At 42.1% G+C, this 18,905-nt stretch overlaps 1 protein-coding gene across 15 annotated transcripts in view; it reads right to left on the bottom strand.

Annotated features, from left to right (window-relative positions):
- Window positions 1-1,888: 1,888 nt before the first annotated feature.
- Window positions 1,889-18,905, bottom strand: part of NEDD4L (NEDD4 like E3 ubiquitin protein ligase) — a 181,942-nt gene continuing 164,925 nt past the window's right edge. For 5 of the 15 annotated variants that reach the window (XM_082497952.1, XM_082497953.1, XM_082497951.1 and 2 more), the window contains 10 exons: window positions 18,759-18,880; window positions 17,821-17,891; window positions 16,271-16,366; window positions 12,785-12,858; window positions 10,655-10,715; window positions 10,183-10,242; window positions 9,556-9,663; window positions 8,574-8,670; window positions 7,570-7,642; window positions 1,889-6,547 (listed from right to left, as the gene is read on the bottom strand). In XM_082497952.1, the coding sequence (XP_082354078.1) occupies window positions 6,445-6,547; window positions 7,570-7,642; window positions 8,574-8,670; window positions 9,556-9,663; window positions 10,183-10,242; window positions 10,655-10,715; window positions 12,785-12,858; window positions 16,271-16,366; window positions 17,821-17,891; window positions 18,759-18,880 (865 nt within the window). In that variant the 3' untranslated portion in view covers window positions 1,889-6,444. Of the gene's footprint in view, window positions 6,548-7,569; window positions 7,643-8,573; window positions 8,671-9,555; window positions 9,664-10,182; window positions 10,243-10,654; window positions 10,725-12,784; window positions 12,859-16,270; window positions 16,367-17,820; window positions 17,892-18,758; window positions 18,881-18,905 lie in introns of all 15 variants that reach the window. The other 10 variants (XM_082497947.1, XM_082497955.1, XM_082497949.1 and 7 more) reach the window with 7 other exon arrangements.

Genomic DNA, 18,905 nt, shown 5'->3' with positions numbered 1-18,905 from the left:
AGGGCTGGTTAATTGTATGTTTTGGCACTACACAGAGTTTGTCACTTTACAGTGTAAAGATGTTTGCTGGTGTAAAGGAGCACGTTAACAATACAGCTGCGTTAGCTCCGGTACAAGGGAGGCTGCGATGTCGGCTGATAGAATGGACTGAAATACGTTGCCTGGCTGCTCCGGTGTAGGAAGAGGTGGTGGTTTGAAGAAGGGGAAGGACGTGGGCAGCCCTTTCAGAAACTGGTGCCCAAGGGAGGAAAATACAGATAGATAGGCACAAATAAAGCTTATACAAAGTAAGTTAGTTGCTGCTCTGTGGTGTTGGTACAGCTGAACAGTAGAGAGACTGGTGCGTTGATTAATAAAACAGACTAAGTCATATTGCGATTGCAGGTGGAGATGATGTACCACAACATCACACACGTGTGCAAAAATAACTCGGCTGCAGAGCTTAATGGGCCGAGTCATCCAGGGCTTGGTGTCGTCAGGGTCACGGCAGCGCTGGTGAGCTCCGAGTAACTTGACTCAGAACAGGGGCTCCCATCTATTGATAAGCTGAACAGCGCTGCCGATGGCAGGTGCTATTTCTGCATCGCATGAAGAGGTTTCTTTTTTGGCCAGTCGCCTTGGCCGCCCTTGTTCCTCTTCCAGTCCCTGGACTACAGGACCCTGCTGAAGCGGATGGGAGGGTGGTGGTGGTGATGGGCCTCTTTCTTTCTCCCCCTTCCTTTTTTCTTTTTCGTCAGCAAATCGCAGCTGAAGGTGGCTGCCGGAGCGTGCTGCGTGACCCTTGGTGTGTGTTAGTGCAAGTCGCATCAGTGTTGCGTGTAGGCAAGTGAGGGGACAGCTGGTTGTGTACGTACTGAGTCTGTGTTTCAGACGAACAGATAACGCAGCCCATCTGCAGCTCTCGGGCACTGACATTAGCTGAAGAAGAACGCGCTGCATTCCTCAAGTGAGCTCTTAAGTCAAAATATGACTTGAGGTTTTCTTGTGTTGGTTAGGGTTGGGTTGTTTCTGTGGGTTTGTTTCTGTTGCTGTTGGGTTTTGTTTTGCCTGTTTGTGGTGGTGTTTTTTTTAAGTAAGTGGGGCATTCACACTGATTAACAGAAAAGGAAACATTAGTTCCGTTGCTGGCAACATCAGAATTGTAGCACTGAAAATCCAAACAGACTTACTGATGTGTATACTTGCACTGTGAAACTGAGCTCTCGACTTTGTTGCAAGTAGGGGATTTTGTTTGTAGCATGTACGTTATTGTGCGCTGCGGAAAATTCTGCTGTAAACATAGAAAATTCACGCTTATTTCAGGTATGGCTTAAACAGGGGAAGTCTGTAAGTGTGCTGCTTTGTATGGTGACTGCAGAATTGCATAATTCGGGAACAGAACTTCTCATGGAAGTCTGGTGGAGTATTACAGTTTTTGTGTTATAAATGATGATGGAACAGAGGCGATGATAGAAAAACTGCACCTCTCCCAGCTCTTTATTGGTATTTTATCTGATGCCACTTCTTTAGAGAACACTCCATAATCACTAACCTTATATTAATTGTTCAAACCCTTACAAAGTTACCTTGAATCGTGCCTTCTGGAGGCGGCTGTGCACCAGTGACCAGTAGCCACTGGACACTCTTCTCAGGGACACATTCTTATGCAGTTGAAAACATCAGACACATTAGTGTTTTGTGAACAGGTGAGGAACATCAGGAAAAATTTGGGAACGGCTTTTACAGAAGCTGAACTATGTGGATGGTGTGTTTAATTACTTAAAAAATAAATCGGGCACAGGAGTGACTGCACAAGGGCTCCCCCACCCCCATCCCGGGCTGCCAAAGCCTTCCTGCGAATTGTGATGTTAAGGCAAGTTTTTATTTTTTTAACAAAATGAAACAAAGCTTCAGTTAGACAAAAAATATATTTGAAATATAAAATGCTGTAGCTTCCATAATTCTTTATTAAATATTTAAGTTGCATCATTTCATTACAACAGCTTCGTTTTGTCACATTGAGCTTTTGCTGTCAAGAGAACAAACTATGCTTTCTTTCACTGCTCCTCAGAAAACGAATGGAAAAGATGACTTTCGTCCGTAAACAAATCCTTTCCCCACAGTGTATCAAATCCAACCACAGTTTAGAGGTGTATTAATTGTGAAAATGAGCATTATCTATAAGTAAGTAGTACTTTTAAAATCAGGTTTAAGGTAGATTAGCATAACTTTGAATAGCCTTCTACTATGAGGTGATTTTACAAAAAATATAAATTATTAAATAGTGTGAATTTAAGCTGGAATGTTTGACACTTTTGCATGTTTGGAAATAATAATTTCAGTCTTAAGTTTGATTTAAAATTTATATTCAAAACGACAGATGTAGCAACATCATTTTCTGGAGTTTTGCATTTGGGTTTTGAGAATCATAACCTATGGACTATGGCACAGTTGTGACGGCAAGTGTGCAGCGGGGGCAGACGGCTCACCCGCTGCTGCAAATCCCGTGGCACGGGTTAAAGTACAAAAATGCAACACATGCTGTGGTATGTGGATGCATACTGTGTATATTTACAGCTACACCTTAAAAAATTAAGAGGCGGGAAAAAAAAAGCAAGGTCTGTGTGAAAATAATACAGAAAAGGAAAAAACCCCAACATGTAAATGGAGGATAAACGTGGACAAACATCGTTAGCAGTGTGCATTGACAGATGTGTGACTAAATATGGTTTGCGCCGGTGGTGGTGGTGTCTAACAGGGTTGTAGGCACACTGCGACAGACCCAATGGGTACATAACATTAATATGGTTAAATTCCAGTTTTATAGGCTTCCCATGCATTTCAAATAGGATTACTTCTTAGTGCAACATTGTAACAGATGGGGGAGGACTGTAGGGCTTTTTCTTTGTTGTTGCAATTTTACCTACAAAAGGAAAAAGTTTTATTAAGAGGATAAGAAAATTAATGTACACTTTAAGATGTCCAATCTGGTAATTTACCTTTCTTCTACTGTACATACTAAGTAATAGCCCTTGCACTCACAGGCGTATGATCACTTAGTTTTAACTCTTCTTAGCTCTCACAGCGCAGTCCGAGGCGCCAGCTCCCCTCCCCGGCTCCCCAGCGGTCACGGTTCCTGCCCCTTCCGTGTCACGTAAGGTGTTTCACCCAGAGCACCCGGAGCAGATCAGCGCTGCTGCAGTTGTGATTCCCGCTCCGATACTGCACTGCATCCCTGCGGGTGCAGAACTTGCAGCAGCATCCTCTGCTCGTGCATCAGGCGAGCATGGCACTCATGCGCCTTCCACTTGTCATTCACAGAGGGAGAGTCAGCAATAAGATAAATCTTGTGGTAACAGAGGGTTTGGGGGTTTTTGTTACTTTTGGCCTAAAAAGACAAAAAGTGGCAGTTTGGCATGCAAGTGGGAATGAATGCGCCGGTGTGGTGTACACGAACTCCAGCCTTACAGGGCGCACGTCTCTAAGTCTGAGAAGAGGAGGTGACAGCTGCAGACCCTGTATTCTGACAAACGGCTTTGAGTTATTTGTCTTAAGGCTTCTTAAGACCAAACAAATAATGGTTCAGGTACCACCTTTGTGATTACTATTTATTAACCAAAAAAAGCAGCTGAATAGAAAAAAAGGTTCTCCTTTGAAGATAGTGTTGGCACCACAGCGGTGAATGGGCCATGCGGTCAGTGCACAGGAGAGGACGGTGGTGTTCAGAAAGGCACAGGACGGTGGTACGTGTCCCGCTGGACTGTCAGTTGCTTTGGGTTTTAGACATTTCGGGTCAATGACATTTAGCTACTTTTTTTCCTAGAAAGAGTCCCTCAAATGCAGCTTCTGGAGCTCCGGTAGCAGTGCTAGCTGGGAAGTCTGGAATGCAGCATAGGCCGTCGCTAACAGCACTACGGCCTTAAGCTAAAAGAGCCCTGCAGAGGAAAATCCATTTCCTCTGCTGCTCAGTGTGCAAATGCACATTAATTACAACTCTCGGCAAAATTCGCCTCACTATTTTAACACCTAGCGAATGCTTTTGGTGCATCTGTCGGTTTGTGAGATGAGTGAATCTGAAAAGATGTTAAGCTAAGTCATTCTAAATTTTCTTTACAGAAAAAGAATGTGAAGAACAAAAGTGTCCCTTTTAATCAGATGTTAGTGCGCAACTGCAGATAGCTGGAGGGGCTTTGACCTTGATGGCAGTAGTGAACCTGCTGTAGCAGCCGAGGGGGAGGGGAGGGAAGGGACCGCAGCAAGATCACAAGGAGACATGGCAGATTCTTAAACAGAACGCGCCTCCTGCTTCTGCCTCAGCTGCGCTACTGCAGCCTTCACCTAGACACGGGATTGCACTGCAGTCTCACAGCCAAAACGGTCTCAGGAGTTCTTAAGGTATTGAACAGGAGTAGAGCCTCCAACCACACCAAAAATCCTCCAGGTTAAGAGAGGAAGAAAACAAAATTTGGAGTATGACCCTTCCCTCACGGGAGTCCGTGTTATAACCAGCTGGGCTTGACATACCCGAGGTCAGCGGAAATACCTGGATTTACCTCGTGCTCTGCCTCCCACAGCTAAACGGTCAGTACAGCGTTCCTCTACCTGCTCGGACGCAGTCCGCTTTCTCGTGTTCAAGCTCGCTCATCGAAGGGAAAGGGTCAGAAAGGAACGTCAGGAAACTCGCGTAACAAAATGAATCCTGACCTGCGTTCAGATAACAGAATAACCGTCCTCATGCATCTAGCAGGGCTTCAAACTCTCCGCCAGCGCACAACAGCTGCTGAATGTTATTGGCACGAAGGTTTCTTTCCCGGAGCCTTTGAGCGGAGGTGTTCCTGCATTAAACTCTCTGCAGGGTGGCTGTTCGCTCTCGGACGTACGCTGCGCTTGCCAGTGGGTGCCGGGGAGGGTAAGGGCGAGGCTACAAAAGCTGTTGGCAACGCGGTCAAATTCTGTTTCAGCATGCAGTGTCATCTTGCTTCAGAAGCATTAAGTGCGTTCTGGGGGGGAGAAAGCCTATCTATAGGTAAGTATGTGGACAAAACTTAAAAAACTGAATGTTAAATTGCTGAAGCCAAACCTACTCTAGGAGTACTGTAACCATTTAACTTCTGGGATCAAATACAAATCTGTCACTTTTAATCCGTCACAAAAGAGATGCAACTCAGACATTATAGTTTAAGCATGCAACATGTCATAGGTAACAAAATTGATTAGATAGCAGTGTATATTAAATAAACCTTTGTGATTAAGTAAAAAATAAATCACAAAAACAATTGCTGAGGAACATGTCTGCAGGCTCAGCTCTACATCTGTTTGTTTTTTCTCTTTTATACATCAGCAGCAGCCAAATTCACAATTGATAGATATTGCACCAGAGAGACATGTGCAGTGAGAAGGAATATAATCACATTAATGTTTATGATAAAAAAACAGATATGACTTCCATGTGTTACATAAAGTGCCTTTAGAGTTGGTGCAGTTAGAAACAAACAAAAAAACCATTGTTATTTAGATATCATTAGCAAATGCATACAAATAGGAGACAAAACAGACCTGTTTTCCATAGTGCCAAATCACATAGTGCCAGGTTTCATTCAAAATGCCTCCATTGCAAACAGTAAAGAGGAAAGGATAATAAAAGAATCACTATACAAAGATAATGACAGGGTTAAGCATATTTTCCTAAAATCGTTAATGCCAACCCTACCCCAAATGCTCTATAGTACATGTAAGTATTACCAATAATGAGGCAATTTCTTTATTGAACATGAGATTTGGCATGCTGTGTTATGATTCTCCCTTGACTGGTAACTACTCTAATATTTATACAAAAATGCAACATCCAGTCCATACTTCTGGATACAGAAAAATATTGATGTGCTCGATAAAAAGAGTTGCTCTCGGTATATAGCCCATGCGGAGAAAATTTCCAACAGAGCTTTCTCCTACTTTCTCAACAGTTTGGGAACACAAGGCTCAAAATGTGCTTTGAAAAAATGACACTGGCATCAAGTCTGGTATGAAATTAAGAAAAATGCTCATTTTTCCAAGTATATGGTATTTAATTGTAATGAAATAAAATCTGAAAATGTCTAAATCAATTAAAAAGTAAACATGAGTTGTAATACTATACCTGTAAAATGATTAATTCCATTCATTGTCATTAGCAACGATGTAAAATATTTATTAAGGGCTTTGCCTACAGAGGCACAACATAAATAGAGTAAGTCCTGCTGAAATGTGATCAGAGTTCCTGTTAAGCGGTTGTCATCTGCTGTGGGAACGTCGGAAAAGCCACCCGCAGATCACAGCTCGACCTTCTGGATTCAGGCAACCGCGCTGGGAAGGCTTTGCTGCGTGGACCAGCGCTGTGCAAGGGTTCTGCCATAGTCACTCGGAGTCCATTAGGCAAATGCAAACGTGCAAGCAGAACTTGCTTGAAGGGGGGAAAAACACCCATGTTTAATCCACTCCTTCAAATCCTTGAGCATTTTCAACTGCCATAAGGAGCTTCTCTCGCAAATCTTCAAAAGATTCATAAAGAGGTAAGTCTAGGCGATTAAAGCTGAAATTTAGAAGGAAAAGAATCACTTAATAATCCATTGAAAAATACACGTACCCTTAAAGAAATATAAAACATTAAATAATTTGGGTGTCTTAACAGAGGATCTCTCTTATTGTTCGAATGGGGACAATCCCCACGGGGTCCTTTGCAAACGCAACTACTGCCTGTGCTCCCTGCAGGCAGCTCTGAATCCAGTCCTGCCCGTACCAAAGGCAGCGCTCCAAAATAACCGTGTGCCTCCTTTCATTTCAGAGCTGAGCGTGGGAATGTGCTAAAAACCACTTAGGAAAGGAGAAAAAAAACCCCGCCCACAACAACAGAACCCCCCTGCCATATTTAGTTGATTTGAAAACATTCCATCTTTGTTAAACAGCTGATTTCCTACCGCTCAGCAAAGACGTTCTGAATTTATAGGACAGACTCTGTACTGGCTGAGGGGAAAAGAAGAAGAATAAACTTCCAAAAGAAAGTCTTGAAAAGGTCCTGTAAAATGTTACAGAAAACTGAAATATGAAAAGGATGGATTGACTTTGGAATGTGTTTAGGGTTTTGTTGGGGTGGGTTTTTTTAAACAAAGCTTCTTATTCTATAGAATGATTAAGATCACTGTTCTCTACTAATGTTCTAAAAATTAATTTTCCTATACAGCACAACTTGCGTTACCTTAAAAAAAAAAAAAGCCATATTCTTGATATGCAACAGAGCAAGACAAAGATTGGTATTGAATGATTTCAGCACTTGCAAATTCTATAAATTAGAATTAAATGAAGTCAGCTGGACTATGACCTCACATTTTTAGTGAATTGCCCAATGCCCTTTATGTAGAGTGGCTTTCTGCGCCTGCTCTGTTACGCCAGATTTCCTGCAGTTCATCGCCACTTCCTAGGCTGGGGGAAAAAGTATCCCATTTTATAACAAGCTGTACAATCCAGAGCTAAACGATGTTAGAGAGAAGCACAGTCATCAGTTTCCCCTCCTTCTTGGCAGTATAAACTGTAGTATTTTATGCTTTTATGACTTACCATGTGTGAGCTCTGGGCAGTTTGTCAGGACTTCCCCATTGCTCTATTGTAAACAGCTGAGGACCATTTGAACCTGGTTGAAAATGAAAATCATACGAAATATAAATTGCTGGACACTACAGAGACTGCCTAAATGCTATTTTTAACATTAACTGTTTGCATAAATAATAGGCTCGATTTTTCAACTGGTACAAAATACCTGGTACAAACTCTCTTGACTAAAACTACATCACAGCAAGTGATCTCCAAGCCCAGTTCGCCTGTGAAGTTTATCCAACCACCTTAGCATAGAGGGTGTGTAATGCAAAAGAAGGAAGCTCAGACATTAACATCTGCAAATCAAAGTGCTCGGTTAAACGTGCATTCTCCTCCTCTTCGTATGACACGAATATTGTCATTACATGAATATTATCCTTAAATGCTGTTCGTATGACACGAATATTGTCATTACATGAATATTATCCTTAAATGCTGTTCGTATGACACGAATATTGTCATTACATGAATATTATCCTTAAATGCTGTTCGTATGACACGAATATTGTCATTACATGAATATTATCCTTAAATGCTGTTCGTATGACACGAATATTGTCATTACATGAATATTATCCTTAAATGCTGTTCGTATGACACGAATATTGTCATTACATGAATATTATCCTTAAATGCTGTTCGTATGACACGAATATTGTCATTACATGAATATTATCCTTAAATGCTGTTCGTATGACACGAATATTGTCATTACATGAATATTAGTCCTGTTGACAGCCAAATTTTTTTCTGTGGGAGGTAGGAGTGCATCTATGTAACACCCACAGTGTACAAAACTCGACTCCTTTGCAATGTGCACCCCCAATTCTCCCGTGCTCTTGGCATCCAGGAGAATTCTTACAGGGGACCAAAGGTTGGCCATTGCTGAGTTGCAGTTGTGCCCAGAGGGGTCTGTATGGCCATTCCAGCGCTGAGCAGAACCCGCGGGCAGTGGAAAGGAAGCTCACCGTAAAGTTCAGCAAATCCGTTCATAGGCACGCGTGACGTCCCAGTAACAAACTGCAGTAACCGAATCCGCTTTTCGGCATCCATCAGTAAAACGGCCTGTTGACAGAGAGACACAGTCACTGGCTTTGCACTGTCACAGCTGTCGGTTGTTAGAAAACAAAACCAAACCTGAGTAAACGATCTCTATTAGACTGTAGGAGACATGTAACTGGACAGATGCGATCCAGGTCCCATACTGGGCTTTCTCTGATTAAACAAGGAGTGTCACTGGGCCCCCCCACCGAGAGGGCTCGGGCAGCAGCGCCACGTGCTATTCCCGGCCGAGGTGACGTGCCTCGGGGTAGGGCCATACCGCACCCGCCTGGAGCTGCGGGCAGGATGGGCGCACTGCAGGGGTAAGTGTGCCCCAGAGGGGGAGTGGAGAAACAGAGAAGGCAGAAAAGCCTTGAAGAGCAGAGACTGCAAAGGTTCAGTGTTGCGCTACAGCAGGACCGCAGCCCGAGCCTTTTGGGACTGTATCGCCACTGGGATTGCTACAAATACAGAGTCTTCATCTATACATCATTTCATGACTGTGGGCAGTAAGAAACCCAGAAACAAAGTTTGAAGTACCTACACAAAGCTGTAAGATGTGGGTATTTTCAAGAAAAACAGGCACACCTTTGAAAAAAAGTCCATGGCTGTTATAGGAAAAAGTATGTTAGTAGTTTTTCTGGGGACGCACACTTTTCATAAAGGTATTTTACTTCATAAATGCTGCGAGACACTTTAGATAAAACCAAAGATCCAGACTTCCTATCTTGGGTCTATTGCTAGTAGAGTCTCTACTGAGCAGCACAGCCGTCATTTCCAACATACACAGCCGGAGTCTTCGGCCGTTTTCACAAAGAAAAAAAAATTTATAACAGACTCCGCAAAACAATACAGGAACTTTCACTTTTAGCAATAGCCAGAGAAGCAAAATGCAGTAAAAAACATTACCTTCCAGAACCACTGGATAACGGGATGATTTGGGCAGTAACCATTTTTGTAGATGGTATGTTGTCTCCAGTCGTTAACGTCAACATCGCCAAGGCCACACATCAGTAACTACAGGTGGAGGTAAATTGAAGATGGTATCGCATTATCCTGTGCACTTTATCAGAAAAGCAAAGGCACGTCTCCCCTCTGTCTGACCTTTTAAACAGCGGAGCAGTGCAAACGCAAACATAAAGGAGCATTTGAGCTTCTCTTCGCAACTCTCAAAGAACATTTCATTTTCCTGGGGACACACTGTACACTATGACATATGAATGCTGTGTGCCAGCATCTTTTCTGCTATTTTGCTCAAAATATGACTGAAAAGGCATAATGGCGTTAATTCACTGAGCTACTTACATGCTTTTTATACGCACATACTCAACCATCTCACTCAATAATTACAATTTTTTGTGCTTTTATGCGATCAACATATTATTAATTTGGGAGAAAAATCTCATTTCCCACAATAAGCAAAGCATCTTTGTCTGCAAATTCACTTATGACAAATTAAGTGAGGGATGACGAGCCTAAAACATAACGCATCTTTTTGTCATCTGTTGTCTCTGAATGTCAATTAAACAAACTCACCTCTAGTTCATTTTCATCAAAAATTTTAATCAGATCAATAGGAAGAAGTTCTGTGAATCCCTACAGAAAGCAAAGCGAAGTTAAAATTCTCATACCACATAAAATTAAGTTTTTATCTAACAGAATCTTTGGCTTCAGGGAACCTGAGTAAATAGCAGAGAACAAAGAACTGTATTTCATGTTCAGAACCCAGTTGCTGAAGTACGAGTCCTAATTTAAAAAATTAATTAGTAAATTATTTCAAGCTTCAATAATTTAAGCTTGAAGGAGAATGACCTTATTCTCCTAAAGGAAAGACTACATATTCTTACACAAGGTAAAACTGTAAAATCATAAAACATAAGCATTGCAGGACTTCTGCGGTTATGCAAAGCTCCACACTCCCTTAACGCAGACACTGATGTATAAGAAATCCGCATTTAAAAAAAAAAAATTATTTGGGGGAAAAAAATAAGCAGCTGAAGAACCTTACCTCCAAAAATGCATTCATTTGTTTTTGAACTCTGTTTACAAACCGCCACTGGATGACCAGGCTATAAAAACCAAAGACACAAAACCACACTCATTAGAAGACTGCAAACTACGTGTTTAAGAGATTTCAGCAACCCGAAGGGTTCCAGCTTCCCATTTACAACTTCACCCATCTCCCAACCCGGTGTGAAGGAGACTCAGCAGCTTTTTTTTAATTATTCAAATTTACCTTGTGCGGCTGATTGAATTGCCAAAAAAAAATTCAGTGACTACAAACAAATTCTCATATGAATATTTCCCTTTAGCGTGCAACACAAACTCTACGCGTACACTTCCACATTCTATAGCTGAGACTCTTCCACATCAGCAGGAATCTTTTAACATGACACTATCAGACGCCGTGACATTAAGCCTTTTGTTCCTGAGGAGACTAACGCGAGGATGAAGAGGGCGAAAAGGCGTGCCTGTGGCCCGAAGGGCCTGCGCGTGCTTTACTCTGCCTTATTTCCGTCTAAAGGACGCTGTAACCCAGACTCCGGCTGATGGATTTACTGTTGGCATTAGGTACCCAACTGACTACACATTTTGTTCTTCCAGAGCTCGGAGTAATTAACAATCCCCAACGAAGTCTACAAAATCTGAGCATAGATGTAATTGCACATAACAGCCTGCCTAGAAATAAATAAATAGATCAATAAAATCTGCAATAGCAACGGAGAAGGTTTGTATTTCAGTGCTAACCACCGACGGCATCAATACCTCACAGGTTCTAGAATAATGCTTTAGAAATCCAATTAGTTCCTCCACTAATTCAAACTGTCAGCAGGTATAGTTGAATTTATTATTTTACATTCTGGCAGGCAGAGAAACAGAGGAAGCGTAACAGTAAACCGAAACAGCCTGTTTAGCTTTGGCCAGTTTGTGGTAGCAGCACTGCGGCTGTGGTCGGGGCCGGGGTCCCTCCAGGGAGCACCTTCCGCCTCATGTGAACTCGGGCGCTTTGAGCCACACTTTGGACAAGCGCGTTTCCCGCGTGGGGATTGCAGGAAAGCCAAGCAGCGAGTTGAATTTACTCTTTTTTTGTTCTGATATTGGCCGATGTTATGTAAACTGAGTTTTCCAAGAAGGCATTACGGCGTTGGGTACTGTTCGTTTGGGAGTTACCAGACAAGTCCTGCTGTGATTTTCTCATAATGCTTAAAGAAATAACATTGATTTTCAATTAGCAGCTATTTAGTCGGTTTATCTATTTTCCTTTGTTTCTGCAATAAACTTTACCTAATAAAACAATGCAAACAAAACAGCAGATTTCCTGTTAGACAGTGATTCTTCGTTATATACACGATATGGTATAAACACAACATATGCATGAGAATGCATCTGTTCCACCGTTACAGCCAAATCTCTCTAACACAACACCGCAAAGGGGATTAACAAACAAATCCAAACTTCTCCTCTTAGGGGAATGCTCACACGCGTACAGAGTTCCTGAGTTCTTCCTTGAACGAAGACCACAATGGCAAGTACGAGCTTGAGAAGTTATACAGACACCCTATGCTTTTTCCTAGCTCCAGTTCAGCGCTCAGATCCGCACTCAACTCTCACTTTGTATTCTGCGACCTAACAGTTCATCGGGAAAACCCCTAACTCCTAGGGCAGAAATTCATCCCTCCTTTGCAGATGGACACACAGAGCTAGTCGCCCTCAGCACGGAGGTACCAGACAGACGCAGGCATGAAACTGGGCAAAATTCCTATGTCTACTTTACCAGGGGAAGTACAGCAGCCAAGCTGCGCCGTTTCTTTTCATCGAGTAATTTAGATGCAGATATCCGTCCCTCAGAACAATCCCATCCCTTCTGCAGTGTCCCTCATGCCTACCCATCAAGAAAATAGTTCCCTATTAGGTCACAGACTCCCCTGATTAGTGTAATTCATAGAACAGTAAAGGTTAAAATTCAGACTTCCTAAGGGTCAGGGTATAAACAATGTTAACAATAACATTTTCTTCTAAAAGGATCTCTGCTGCTGCAGTGTAGCACAAACTACAGTAACTGCAGTAGGGTAAATGCTAAGACAGGTACAACTGTACTTTCTCACACGCAAGAGAAATTCCATAAATGTATACATACTCAATGTATTCCCTTTTGTTTTCATTTGTTACCATGATTTCTGACCCGTTGGGCTTCAGGTCGACTTGATATGTCTGTATTTCAAAAGAAAAACAAAACAAAACACAACATGACATCATTTCAACATTCCTCACAAAATCCACTCTCCTTCAGCAGCATTTTCCAAGGAGTAAAAATATCATGCTATAATAGCAAATGAGACATCAAAACATTCCACATTTAAAGATGGCATCACTAAGAACAAATTATTATACGGCCACTTGTAAGAATGAGTTCTTGATCATCTTCATTAGCAAGTGAGCAAACGATTCCAAAGCAAACTTGTAGTCCGGAACAGCAGGTTCAGGGGGTAAATGCATACTCCACTTTAATAAGGGTAGAAAAATGCCTCTAATGTTTCAAAATGCTTGAAAAAAATGATTACTTAAAATCCACAGAGAAACTGTTTCATAAAAAGGCCAAAAAAGTAAAGTAGATAAACAGATTACAGAAATGCTTAAGCACACATTTGCTAAGGGCGGTGTCTCCGTGGAGCGTAAGATTGAAAAAACTCAAATTCATTACAGTTCACAAGAAACTACAGCACATCCAAATAACGTATTTATTTCGAACAAAGTGATTTATGAGGAGGAATTCACAGAATTAATGCTGGGCAGGGACCAGGACAGCTCGAGGTTGGGAGCTTTTATCAGTTTGTGCCCCCACAAAATTGCTCCCAAACCGTACGCTCCACAGCTGCAGCTGTGAAGCGGCGCTGTTGTGGTGCCGATGCCGGTGTTCGCCGACAGCGCAGGCACTCGGCCGCACTCGCTCCGGGGAGCGCTGCTCAGCGGGGGGACGCAGGGATGCCGAGTCTTCTGCTGCTCGTGAGTCGTCGCTCTGTTCCAGCCGGCTTGTTCCGTCACTTCAAAAGCACGGGGCCCCTCGAAGCAACCGAGACGCGACTCTGCACCCACATTCAACCAAACCTTTTTTAAAAGCTGTTACTAATCTTTAATAATTAAATCAGATGTTGTGGTTGAGTAACAGTAAGGCAGTAAATTCATCAGCTAATAAACGGAGCTGTGAAAGGAGGAGGCTGGAAAGCTCTTTTGAGGACTGGATTAACACTGACTGCTTCGACATGGAGAGAAACAGTACAATAGGTCTATCTGGATAAATACACCTATTACTGATGACTGTACGATTAAGGAAAATAACTAATAGGGAGCCTACGCACCTCTCAAACACTAGTTTATTCATTCCGTAAAGCCCAGAGAAGAGAGTCCAGAACTAATAAGGAAAAGGTTTGCCATAGTCTCAAAGCTGAACAGGCTGAAGTTACGAAGATCACACACAGAAGGCTTCTCGGTGCGTGACTCTTCCTGCCCAGCTGACGATACATTGCTTTTAAGAAACGAGAAGTAGCGTTCCAAAGGCAGCGAGGACTTTGGAGAAATACAGACCTTTTCTTTCTCTGCTTTCTGAAGCTGGCTCTCCATCCTTCACATGGTGAAAATACCCACTTTGTATTTCTTACTGACTTGTGACAACTACTGAAACCTTATTTTTGGTTATTAAGTAAGGAAGGTAATAAGAATATAAGATTTACCAGAGGTTACTTGTTTTTCTCTACCTCCAGCTAAGGCTGTGGTGATAAATGAAGTATAAATAAATACAGAACCTTATAGCAATGCAATCATCTCCCTCTTACATACGCAATGTCCTTCTGGAAGCAGCATCATCTCCTACTCAGGTTCCCACGGGCACTTCTATAAAGTTTCAGCAGTTTAGCAGTAGATGGGGCAAAACAAACGCCAAAGTGAGTCAGGGCCCTCAGCAGTCCCCCGAGTGCTGGCAACGGCCAGCGGCACACGCAGAAAAAGCTGGCGCCGTCAATATTCCCCGTAACTTCTGCCCTGCTGGAAAGCACCCTGTACGCATTTGGGCTGAGAAGATGTGTCTGTCTCTAGCCGGATGAATTCCTCCTCACTGTAGCACCGCCTGTCCTTCCACTACTGAGCTTTTCCAGGCTTTTCTTCCATAGAATTTGCCCTGCCAATTTTACATCTCACCAGCAGTATGACGGAAACAATATTATTTTATCTACCATTTTAGGCATTTGTCTGTAACTCAGCGAGTTGAAAGTTGAAACAGAAGTTAGCCAAGAGTCATTACTACTGCTGGAGAGCTAGCCCAAACCGCCTCCTCCCCCTGCCGTACGGGAAGGCTGTCATGTCAGCTCAACACCTGGAATTCACATTACAGTAATTTGAACAAGAACTGTTATTTCTGATCATAAACTGGGCACTAAATGAGCACGTGAAGTCAGTTACTCGTTATGGGTCCCTCCAACTGGAGCTAAGGCATAACCAGAGTGCAGAACCGTACCAGCGGCACAGCTGCAGCAGCATCCTGCGCATTCCTACATCAACGAAGACGCAAATCTCCAAAACCTAGAATACCTGCCACATTATGAAGAAAAACTCTGGGGGTAAGACGGTGAGTCAAAATGTCAAGAACAGTAAGACGAATGTTTCTGATGCCTTTATTCCACACCCCCACCCAATATATTTCTCTAAAGAGGACAAATCCTGTGCCGTGTACTCTTACAATTATATTAAGGGAACTTCCCCAAACCCCACACATACTGTAAGAACATGCTAAAATGGTGTGTTCAAAACAAACGAAATCATAAATGCCATCAATGACTTTGTACCCATGATACACAGAAACAACACAGGGAGAGATTTAATAAAAAAAGTAAACTAAGAAATGAACGCGTGAACCTCAAGCTGCAGCTATTTTAACATCCGTTCGTAGCTTCCCCGAGAGCATAAACACTCCCGGACGGGCTGCAACTTCTTTTGATTACCTGTCACACTTTAGCACTGATCTGCTTCTTGCCTGAACAGCGCTGACCTGCTGAAGAACAGCATCTAAAAGATTAATCTCTGCTGGCATCAGATGCATCTATTGTAAATTAAACAAAGATCAATCTTGCTGATAGTGCCAGAATTAGCTCTTTGAGGTATTGCAGAGTTAGGAGAAGAGCAGAAAGTATCTCCAGGTAAGTTGATTTATGCTTTGAGTCAGAGAACAAACTTCTGCCAGCAGAAGTGAAAGCTGGCAGTGAAAGGCTATCAATAATTTGAAGCTAAATCGTTACAGAACAGAAGATAATGAAAACTACCAACAACCAACCGAGTGTATTACAAAACCTTTTCATCCTGTGGCTTTAATGTTCTCTCTAATTTTCCAGGTAACTGATGCAACTTATGTTGCTTCAGGGAAAAAGTAATAAGCACCGAGAAGCGGATGAGGATGTTGTTGACAGTCCAGTGTGTGCATACGTTTGGAAATATTTGTAGTCTGCTTACACTGATCATTAACATTCGACAGTCCTGATCAAGTTCGCAGCCACGAGATACTGCTCAGTATTTATTTACTTCTTTGCAATAACCGATAGTAAGATGGAAACGGAGTTTTGGGATAACCTTTACATACCTGTCCAAAGTTCTCCTCATCTATGCAAAACATGAGGTCCAACTCCGTAGGGTCATTTTCCAGGATCCACTTCAAAGAGTTGTAGTATTCACTATCCTACAGGAGATCAGAATTAAACAAAGTTTGAAAATGTGAACGTTAAACGGATAGTTTAACTTTAAATTGAACAAATAAAACCATCTAGAACTAGAACTCCATAGAGACTGGAAAGCTGAGCACTCGTTTATCTGCACAGCTACTGTAAAGCAGGGTAAGACGGATTACTTTATTCAGCTGCGTTTTGCTTAGATGCTCTATTTTTGGATTCACGGAACTTTTCTTAATTGACTTGCCATTGCATTATTATACACCACAGTAAACTGACTCTACATATCCATTTGGTAAATATGTATATAGCGCTGTGAAATAATTGGTTGGAAAATGTCTTGTTGATAAAACTGTACATTCTTTTTAAAGCAATTTATATACCACTTCCTTACATCGATAATATGTTATACAATAACTGATGGCATTGTTGTTATGAAAAGCCTTGAACCTTACTGAATAAAAGACCCCTCTAATTTCCTAAAAGGGCTGTATCTTCATTGTGTATTAGGTTCATAATTAAAGATTGACCCAAGGAAAAAAAAAAAAAAGTAAAAAAAGTACACGTAGCTGTCACGAAATACTTCCAAGTGAGAGAGACAAAACTAACAGCCCCAAGGCTCTCCAAAGGCCATAGCAGTGGAAAAACTGGACAGACCTCACAGGGTTAAAAAGACAAAACCCAGTATCATCCTGTTAACTTACTGGAAACCATTCGTATTTAGCTGTTGGACATCTCCGAGATGCACTGTGTTTCAATACCGGCACGCTGCACATCTAGATTAGGCAGCTGTGGAATCCTATTTGCTGTTGTCCTTCATTTTACAACACAAATGTAGAGATTACTAACTTGTAAAACAAGTTGGTTTTCTCCCAGACAGTGCCCAACACGAAAGCACTTGACTGCAATTAACGTCGAAGGTGCGAAAGCAGAGGAAGTGCAGGGAAGGAAACCAAAGCAGAGGTAAGGGGACAAGTTGTGCTGCGTTCATAAAGTATATTTTGGAGAGAACTGGTTATCAGCTGGCAACCCCTTCTCCTTCCAGCACTGCGGGCAACTCCCCGCGTTTCCAGGTCAGACCTGAGCCCTTGCATCCCCCTCTTCCTGCCCCACAGCGTGACCAGGAAGCCGTAGGCCTCGCTGGCGGTGCTCCTTGTAACAGGGAGAAAGCTGACCCGGTGGAAAATCTGGAAGTATAACTACGCATCTTATGGTGTGTTTCTTACTGCCCTATTCACGTCTCTTGTCCCTCTCGCCACTGTCAGTGCACTGCTGCCGAAACAGCCGTACTAGCAGAGAAAATTTGTTTTATTAAAAAAGTCCGTACGTATCTTTCTAAAGCTGTTGCAACTATGAGCTTGTGTTTTCCACCAGGCCGTTCACGCAATTGTTAGCTTTTATAAATTTCCCCAGAGGAAAAAACCACATAATTGCTAATGCTGATACGGCTTAAATGTTATCTTACCACTGACTCCATGTCTTTCAGAGTTATTGGTTTCCCGAGCATCATCTTGTAAAAAGGTCTGATGAAGAAGCCTAAAAGAGAGGGAAGAGCGTTACCTCCACTGTTTCGCATTTTCACCTTACACAGAGACACGACTCCTCAAGGATAATACACCACGATATCTTCCTAGTGTGCCAGCAAGACAGAAACCTCCTGAAAGTAACAGCGCTGTAACTGCTCGAGTTAACCCAGCAGGCTCATTTTTTATTTAGGCACAGAAAGTCCAATTTTTCAATTACAAGAATTGTGCCATTAACTCCCATACGCTATTAAACACTATAACATTAATGGCAGAGAGACACAAAAGAAGGGGAATTGAGCTCCAGGTCCTCTAATCCATTTAAAATTGCCATTTTCTCTCAAAAGAGATGCTAGAAAAACAGCATGGACAGCCTCCTCTTCTAATGTGCTGCACTATCGCCAAATAAAATATAGTCAGTTTATAATGTTTGCTTGCTTATTGCGGGATTTCAAAGTTCTGCAGAATTCATATTTTCTCATTAAACCGTTCAGTAATAACTTTACAGATCAAAATACGCTACAATTGACACCCACACAACTGCTTTGGATGCAGGTTTGCATGGAAATGGCTGATATGAATTCAGCGATTTTCCTTTAGGGATAGTGATTATTTAGCAATGCTGATTCGGGAGTTTTAACACGAGTGGAGAAAGCAGCAAAACTTTATATGAAATGTGTTTGTTGAGTAAGACACTACAATTTTTGAATCACCATTCACATCAGGAATGCAGTTTCCAACAGTTCCAGTTGCATTACTTTTCTCTCACGCTTTGTCTCCAGAAGTACTATGCTCTAAGGCATACGAATTATTGAAGCGATTTATTTCATTTAATAAAAATCCAGTAACAGTAGCATAGCCACACAGCGTAATAACTCACCATCCAATAGCTTCCCATGATATACTGCCAGACCAGCAACCCGACCAATAAATGTGAAATACGACAGATGATCTTCATTACAAAGACCTGAATTAGGATTAATCTGAAGTGTATAGTTGTCCCTTTTTTGGGGAAAGAAAAGAAATA

This window comes from Vanellus vanellus, assembly GCF_965231255.1.
Source record: "Vanellus vanellus genome assembly, chromosome: Z".
In the NCBI taxonomy this organism is placed as follows: domain Eukaryota; kingdom Metazoa; phylum Chordata; class Aves; order Charadriiformes; family Charadriidae; genus Vanellus; species Vanellus vanellus.
This window is presented reverse-complemented; position numbering and strand designations above follow the sequence as displayed.